This window comes from Eutrema salsugineum, unplaced genomic scaffold, assembly GCF_000478725.1.
Source record: "Eutrema salsugineum unplaced genomic scaffold, Eutsalg1_0 scaffold_15, whole genome shotgun sequence".
Classification (NCBI taxonomy): domain Eukaryota; kingdom Viridiplantae; phylum Streptophyta; class Magnoliopsida; order Brassicales; family Brassicaceae; genus Eutrema; species Eutrema salsugineum.
This window is the reverse complement of record NW_006256867.1, coordinates 5,750,548-5,760,088: the sequence shown is the minus strand read 5'-3', so window position 1 is coordinate 5,760,088 and position 9,541 is coordinate 5,750,548. Positions and strand designations below refer to the sequence as shown.

At 29.3% G+C, this 9,541-nt stretch overlaps 1 protein-coding gene across 1 annotated transcript; it reads right to left on the bottom strand.

Annotated features, from left to right (window-relative positions):
* Positions 1-5,798: 5,798 nt before the first annotated feature.
* On the bottom strand, positions 5,799-6,921 carry LOC112088086. Its single transcript, XM_024158237.1, has 5 exons — positions 6,784-6,921; positions 6,429-6,699; positions 6,206-6,305; positions 6,001-6,125; positions 5,799-5,893 (listed from the first exon to the last, which is right to left on the bottom strand). Exons 1-5 carry the CDS (start codon positions 6,919-6,921, stop codon positions 5,799-5,801), a joined length of 729 nt encoding a protein of 242 aa, XP_024014005.1.
* Positions 6,922-9,541: the final 2,620 nt, after the last annotated feature.

Here is a 9,541-nt window from a genome sequence, read left to right as displayed (position 1 = left end):
GCTTTAACAAAGATACCATCCACAATATTTTGTAATGTTCCATGGAAATCATAGTTGAGATATAGTCTTTTTCCCAATGGACGTTTGGGCTGATGATCAGCAGAACATTCGGTTTTCACTGCCGATGCATCATTCCGAATATCATCAACATCATCACTCATGTATTCTTCATTTTTCTCATCAACATCATCATGACTCTCGTCCTCGTCTCCTTCTTCATCACAACCATCAGACAATTCGTTCGTCTCATCATAGTCATCGTCTTCATTTTCTTCATCGGTTTCCTCACAATCATCACTTTCTTTGTCCTCGTCTTCTTCGTCAATTTCATCACTATCATCACTATCAGTACTATCTTCGTCATCTTCCTCGTCATCATATTCGTCGCCATCGTTATCATCACTGTCTTCGTCTTCTTCTTCGTCATCGCAACCATCATACCAGTCGTCATCATCATCATTGTTATCAGTATCCGGTTGATCACTACCGCTATCATCACCATCATTGTCATCACCTTTGTTATCGGTTACAATGTCGCCATCACCAATGTCGTCAGTTCGATCACCATCAGTTGGATCATCTTTTTTGTAATTTGATTCGTCAGGGTCAGCATTAGTAGGACCTTCGTATATATATATTTATACATTTTTGATATATTAGTCGTCCCTCTATATAGATGTTTAATAAATTATCAACTTGAAGACTGTTCTGATCAAGAGACTTACCGTTTTTCTCATGTTCATTACAAACACCAATGCTTCTATTAGCTGAGTCGCTAATCATGTCATGTTCGAATTCATTATCTGGTCCTATATCAAACCAACTTATGAATATATTTGTAACGTCTAACAGAAAAAGATATTACTATAGGAATTTTTTACCAATTTCATTGATTAGATGACAGGGCACATCCCACAAACCCGACTGAACATCTGTGCGATCTCCATGAGCTGATTCAGAATACAATATTCCAAACCCAAACACCTTAGAACCCAATTCTCGTGGCCCACTCCTCTTTCTTAAACCACAAGGTATTTTGGACGTATCTATAAATAATAAGACATATATAATTTATTTATCATTCAATGAGTTTTTTATTTATTTTTTTAATATAACACTCATACCGTTAATATGTGGAATATTATACAATCTTGAAGGATGTTTAGGGAGACGATCAGAGGATTGATAGAGGTGTAATCTCTCGAATGCCGTTTCAAGTGATGAAGTTCGATCAACAGTATTATGAAGAACTGAAAGATAAGAAAAAATTGTATTTAGATTTTTATTCCAAACATCATAAGCAAAAACGAAAATGTCTCTTTGCAAGAATTTATAGTATAACAAAAGATTAACGACAATCTTTTAATGGCTTTAAAATTAAGATAAATTTTCACGTAAAAGCATAAACTTCAGTTTATTATATTAAAAATAAGCAAAATAAAAACGAAAACCATTAAGTTACCATTGTTATCAGCAATAGAGGATGAATCAAGCAAGACGTCACATGAGATCTTCGCGTTATGTGTACCCATTGTGATTTAACCCTATGAGAAATCGAGTTATAATTATAAGCTAATAGAATGGTTTTTTTTTTTTTTTTATTAGTTGCCTAGAAGGGTGAGAGAATTATCGTAAGCTTACGATCGTATATAAAGCCGTGGTTTTTAGGGTTTTAAACGATTATATCTATGGTGCACATATTTTTTCCTTTTTATTAGTAAATAATAATATTTCCTATTAAAGATAAATCCTAGAATAACTAAAATGTATAGATCACGATTTTATGTTAAATTATTTAATTTTCAAATATGTATATTTTCTTATTTGAGTATATACATATCAGCGATTAAGAAGAAGTGTTCTAAATTAATACAATTTATTAACGAAATTTTTCTTTATTTATGAATAACTACCAAGAACTACAAAATCGATAAAATAAAATGACTATTATTAAAATGCAAATTTTCTCACACGGGCATTTCTAGAAGTACAACTAATTTAAGAGATAATTTTTTAAAGATAAGTACCGGGTTTTACAGAAATCATTAGCACATAACTATATGCGATTTAAATTTATATTTATCTTTAATTAATTTATTTAATAATTATTAGTTACTACAATTATTTGGAAGAATTAATTTTCATTTATAGATCAAAAAATAACATTATTTAGTTATTATGTCTGCGGATGTGACGATTATGTGGTTAAACCTATTCTGTAAAACATCTTAATATATATATTACATAAGAATTTATAATAATTAACAGTAAAACATCTTAATATATATATTACATAAGAATTTGTAATAATTAACAGTAATGAATATAGTTTAAAACACCATAATTATTATACTGCAACGCCAGAATTTATTACATAATAATAAGAAAAAGAGCATAAAAGTAATCTTCCAGTGATTATGCATTCCCCGTTGCAGCCGTCCCAGCATTCTAATCTTCATATTCATCATCTAAAGGGGTAAAATCAACTGAAGTTTCAAGTCTGGAACAATATGACAATATTATAAAATCACAAAATAGATGTCAATAGAATACATATACAGGATATAACATCAAATATGTAATTTACATACCTCATTTTTGCTATTGCCACTTCTGGAGTAGGAGGATCCTCGAGAATATCAGATATGAATCTTTCCGATTCAACAATCCACTCATCTAATTACATATACATATTCAGTACGCATGTGGAAACAATATATTAGTTAAACTTCTGATTAAACGCATGTGGTTACAATAAATTTGTTAATCTTCTGATTAATTGCTGTATTGTATAGATATTAATAGTTAATATTTACATACCTCTCCACATATTGAAAGAGAAAAATCGCAATACAATAATGTGTCTTGAAGACTTATCACGATTCGTCCATAGTTCTTCAAATTTTCTTGCCAAGTTATCCCAAGCAATACATTTCAAGGAATTTCCACTGTATATATTTACACCAACATAGAAGATAATTAACATATTTTAATATATAAAGAAATCCAAGTCTGACATCAGATATTATGAGGACAAGTTGTACTTACTCAAGATCTTCGAGTACAAAACGAATAAGTGGACGTTCTGTGGGTGTATCCGATGTATCAGACATATGAACTCCACTTTGAAGTTTCTGAACAAAAGTGACAACCCCGAGAACATCAACTGCAAAATTAAACAACTAAGTTTTAAAAATTCATTTATAAGTTATTGAGATAAACCAAGATAATAACATGCATATAGGAAACTTACCAAGATATCGGTCAGTTTGTATCGACGCAAGCAAAATATCTATGTATGCACAGAAAGAGTATATTTCTCTGGAAGATTTCGGATCGGTTTTCTCAGTGATTGTATCCTCGTTCAAACGTATATGACAGTTGTTTGATGATATGCTTGGATGGGGTAATCTGTCGGTAAATGAAAAATTACCAAGAAAATACCACTCTCCTTCGAGCAATACATCCTCGAATTTGTCAATTATTTCAGATGGCATGGTACAGAGGATGCGATTGTTCTACACAGTTTTAGTAAAAAAGAATCAATAAACGATTACATTCCCAAAACATGAACAGGGATAAATTTTAAAAATCTTACAAACTTACAAATTCATCAGCGAGAACTAACTTCCGATGAGGGTAATGCATGTTAGTGAAATCATAATAATTTTGAACAACTTGGACACAGATACGTTGCCCGCCGTTTATCTTCTGAAGTTCAGTAACTCTATTACATGGAGCCATTCTTTTTTTTTTGGTTTGGAGATGAAGAATGAGACAAATGAACGTTTTTTTTATAACGCGGGTTTAATATACTTTAGAAACGACGGTTTTGCTTTTAAAGACGGGTTTAAAATACCTATGCAACGGTTCAGGCTTAATATACTTTTGAAACGACGTTTATGCTTTTAAAGACGGGTTTTATATACTTAAACTACGTTTCACTAAAAATAACAAAAGTAAATGACAATTGATTCAAATGTGAACTTAAGTAAATATTTAAGAAACGATTTTGCAAACTGTCCTTTGATTGTCCTCAAGAAAAGTGAAAAAATGAGAGAAAAATGTTTAATGCATTGGAGTTCATATTACTTAGAGAAAGAGTGTATTACTATATGACTTCAATTCTCATTTTTCTAAATACAATGTTCCAGATAAATAGAATAACCCTAAAACTAATAAGAAAAAATGTCTATAAATTATAATAGTAAATATTGAAACATTATAGTATATTACAAAAAAACGAAACGTGCAAGCTTTAAATTCAGATGATACAGCCTTATTAATTTTAAATATTTTGGATCTTCGTAATAGAAGATCTTGGTAAATCATACTTGAAACCACAATCCTTAATTGTTGTCGGTTCATTAGTCCAAAATCGAATAATTACAAATTTATAAATAAATAAACGTTAGAATAGTTATATAATTATTGGGTAATAATATTTGAATATTCGTATATTTTTACAATTTGCTAGTGTAACATGCAAGGGTCTATCAACTGATAGAATATTACTTATCAATGCAGAATAAAGCAAATCAAACTGTAATAATTTGTGCATGAAATAACTTTGACAGGGGAATCTAACTATTTACAATCTTTGGGAAGTTCAACTGACATAATTATACCGCCTGAAAAGTAACACTGTGATATGCACTACTTATAATTTTATGATTATTTTATACAATATTATTTTGATTTATCTGTATGTATTTTTTCTTTCAATGTTGTTTGTAACCACGTAAGAACAACGTTGATATCAACATTTCCGGTGATTTCTTTCTTAGTGTTACGCACAAATCTGATCAATGTCATAGCCAACACTGAGATATTATGTAATTTTTTTTAATAACTAAACACTAAACAAAGCCTAGATTCTAAGCTAAAAAAATGTGTTTATTTATTCTGTTAATAAGAATAATGAAAAACTATTTTATACGCGTGTTTAAGGATGTAGTCTTTAGGATTTTAAACTAATAATCTTGGTACATGTGAGTTTAATAATTTAAAATAGTTAGTAATAATTTTCCAAAAGCGCTAAACCTTAAAGATGAGTAAAATGTATAGTTTACAATTATTTCCTAAATGGCTAAATATTGAATTTTTTTAATTTTATTATTTGCGTGTAAATATGTGACCATTTTGGGTAAATAGAATTCCATTCAATATTTTTGGCACATAATTTTACTTTTCTATTTTGTATAACTACCAATAACTACTAAATTTCTAGATTTTCATATGTACTATTTCTTCATATTAAAAATATGTGATTTATTTAGATTCACATTTTTTTATGACTATACAGGTATGTAAGATTTATAAGATAAATTCTTCTAAGGTTACAGAAAATATGATAGAGATATATATGAATCTTTCAAATTAATGTCTATCTGGTTTAACTATTAATTATTATGAATACGAATGTAGTGTATATATGGTTTAACTATTTCTTTCTAAAGTTAACTAATCAGATATTTTAGAGCAGATTATATAAATAACAGCAATTAAAGTTTTTAGATCAAAAACAACATAATTATTTAAACGCAGTACCGAGTTTAAGTTAAAACATAAATAAACATAGTAACGATAACATCACCCCATTAAGTCTTAAACATATGATAAGAGAAATACGAAAACGATAAACTAATAGAACCGCCATTTACGCAAGTCACATTCCATGGTTTCCTGCATCCTCCATTCTCTTCTTGATCTTTTCCCAAATCCTATCCATTATATTTATATATAAGTATAATATTAGTAAATAAACTGAATTTTAAGTAACCAAAAGTTTCTTATACTTACTTCCTACGGTAGATGAGAACCTCGTCAATAGGTGGAGTAACAAAGAAACGTGAGAAGCCAATATTCTCATGATCATGGATGGTTATTTCATCTAAAATAAAAGTCAAGTGAAGAAATCAGAATACAAATATTCATGCGTTTAGTTATTTAGGTTATTTGCATGATATAAAACCTCATTAAAATTTATAGATCACATACCTTGATATTTGTTGATCATCCAATCTGTCAATACACAAATCGCAACCGGACCATCTACGCCTACAGTCTGGTTCTTGATATCAACAGCGAAATCACCATGAGCCAAGCAATTAACAGTCCGATCCCTTTGTCAAAATTAAAATTAATAATTATTTTCCTGATTATTTATCATAATTTATATGAATCAAACTTAAAGTATTCTTACTCAAGATTCTTGATAGTGAACTTCAGCGTTTTTTCAGTACTTCCACTTGAGCACTCAGATGTTAAGAGTTCACCAACATTCACCAACACTCCAATAAGATCTGCAAAAAATAAAGTACTTTATTAGCCATGCATGGATAAAATCAAATAATTTTTAAACAACTAAACTATTGTAAAACATTTATCGGGTTTCGATTTTTAAAGAGTGTAAACCAAATTCATACCGACTGGGTACAAGAGATTATAGGGACGATTATAAATATCATCAAAATCAACGAAATTCATGAAGGGATCTTCAGACAATGGCCTGATCCGTGAAGCCTTGGTCTCCGAGTTGAGAGTGATCTGGGATTTGTGTTTAGTAACTCTTTCCTTCCTTTCCCAATCCGACCGAATCAAGCCGAAATTGGTCAGTCTTACCCATCCTCCTTCAGGGCAAACCCTCTCGAAGTACTCATAACACGTAGCACCACAAGTACCATAAATTCTAGAGCCCTGAATTATAAACAAATATAATGTCAATCGCATTATATAACATGTTAAAGTACAATAAAAACATATATGTTATCACGAGCTTACGTGTTCATCAACGAAAACGAATGCTAAGCCTGGATTCCCGTTTCGATGAACAATAAACCATCGCCTCAAGACCTTGACGCCAATGTTCCAGTCGGTCCTCCATGCATGCAAATCACGAACTGCATCATATGAATCCATCACGAAGGATAAGGACTTGAAATTTTTTATGTTTTTTTTTTCTTTTGTTTGGGTTGATATGTTTATTTGAAGAACAAACTTGGTAAGAAAATATATATATATATATAGGGAATGAACAAAATAAGTAAGTAGGTAGATTCAATGAATTTTGTCAATAGATTATGTATATTTGCAACTTTTCAGAACATACTGTTTAAATTTTTATGTAAAGTTGCGACTTTTCAAAAAAATAATTATTGATTCAAAGACTTATATGAATCATGCATTGGTCTATCAATCACTAATGTAGGCTGAATATTCCCAGTAGCATGCATTGGTGTTTAATTTTTTTTTACAAACTTTAATTTTGATATATGTATATTATGTATTTAATTAAACAGCGAAACCAAAAAAATTCTATATTAGAGAGATAATACCAAACTTTACATAAATATCTACTTGAATAATGACAAATTTACATATTAAAGATCCATTTAGTATCTAAATTAAAGAAAATCGTACCCTAAACCCTAAAATAAGAATAGATCGTACATATCCAACGATATCCATTTAAATTAGTGGGAAATTTTCTATATTTTATTAAAATGTTATGATATTTCCATATAGACACGCTAATACATGAAATCAGAAGTTAAATTATGTTATATTAACAATCTTCCAATTATACACAATAGTTTTTTTAAAACAATAAATACATACATTTTTTAGGTCATACTTTTTAATGTATAATAATTACCAAATATATTTATTATAAATGTTTTTGTTAATGAGAATTAGAATAAAACATTTCGTACGAATCGTATTTAGATATGAGAATTCTGAGTTAACCAATTTTATTTTAATATTAAATGATAAATACCCAAAAAGATATTGTTTTAATCAACTAATATGAATAACATGTTAGCTAATAATAAAAATTGAGAAAAACACACTTTAAACCATAGATATATTTTAATCCAACCATGAATATTTTATCTTAGACATTGATAAACATAAAAACTCGTGATTTTGGAAGCTTGCAGCAGAGTATTCTTGAACAGATTCACCATAATCCATTGAGCATATCCCATCATAAAGGAGCCTATTGTAAATATTTATTAATAAAATAAGAAATAATGTATTGATAAACAATGCTAATAATATAATAAGTAAATAAGTTTTATACCTTGTTCTGAGAGCAGCAACAGAGGAAATTCCTGGTTTAAATAAAACTTAGACGCAGGAGTAACTGACAATGTTACAGAACCATTTCTGATAATGCCCAATACACTTGTACTGATCAAGACAATATTAGTATTATTGTAAATTCTAAACTTTTCTTCAAAATTTTCAGCTTGTTCTCCCCACAACACCATGTTGATCTCTATTCCAGGACCGTTTACAAATCTAAATCACGAAAATAATTAATAGACTGTTTAGTATTTTAAATATCTCAATATCAAATAAATCTTATTCTCAATCAGTCTAAAAACATACCGTTCCATTAGAAGGGTTAGTACAAGCCTCCTAACAACAACTTGACCCTCAATCCGACCATCCGTCTTGTTCACATGCTTCACATAAGCAATGATATCTACAATTCGAATATTAATTAATTAGATTTCTATAACTATCAAATTAAGTAATGGGTACATAATTTTAAAACATTACGTACCATATAGTCTACACACCAAATCGTCTGACCTTGATAAATACCCATAATCCACAAAGAGAAATTTCTCCCTAGGTATTATTTGTACTCCAGATGATAAAGCTGATATCCTTGTTCGCTCAGTTAGCACAATGATGAACTGATTATTAGTAATCTTATAACTCATATCATTATGACGTACATTGAAATTAAACATCTCAATGAGACTGCCTTCGAACAAGTGATCACCATAAACACGTAGAATAGAGGAATGAACTGAAGCTTGAATTATATTTTCCTGTTGATAATAGAATAATTACAAATCTATTCTTATATTATGATAAACAAACCAACACATAGCAATATGATAACTTTAATAATGTTAACCTGAGCATCTACTAAAAGAAGATTGTGTCCCCAGAAACCGTTTTTTTATCACTGTATATGGATTCCCACTTTCTAATAAGACGTGCTATAGTACGACGACAGGAGCGCTTTGTGGTGAGTTTGTCGAAAGTTAAGTAGTTCATGATGATACCAACCAATCAAGATTCGTTCTACAGATGAAAACGAATTCAATAATATGAAAAACAAACTAACAAAGAATCAATTCGAAATTTTACGCAGAAACATAACATATCTTACAGCAATAAGCGATTGACTGCGATGTGGGATTATCAAATACGAATACAGCCCTAAGTCTTTAAATAGCTAGCCTATGACATTTTTTTTTAAAGAGATTAATATAAGTAAATTTAACAAATTTTGTGAACCAATATACAGTAACTAAAATATTTTAGATTTTTTTAAGATGAGATAATAGAAGATAATATCACAATATGAGATTTGTACATATTCTATTTATTTTTCTTAATATTTATAATAATTACTTAATAATAGAAATTATGTAATTGGTTATTTTAATTTTTTGCAAATTTTAATTTTTGGCAAATATCCTAACGATAAACGTATATTTTCGATTTCATAAAT

Bases quoted from the DNA above. Each gene is read 5' to 3' on its own strand.
- LOC112088086 (XM_024158237.1), bottom strand. From the start codon at position 6,921: ATGGATTCATATGATGCAGTTCGTGATTTGCATGCATGGAGGACCGAC. The intron at 6,306-6,428 runs GTATGAATTTGG...TATTTTTTGCAG, and splicing joins TAATCTCTTGTACCCAGTCG to ATCTTATTGGAGTGTTGGTG. The intron at 6,126-6,205 runs GTAAGAATACTT...ATTTTGACAAAG, and splicing joins TTCACTATCAAGAATCTTGA to GGATCGGACTGTTAATTGCT.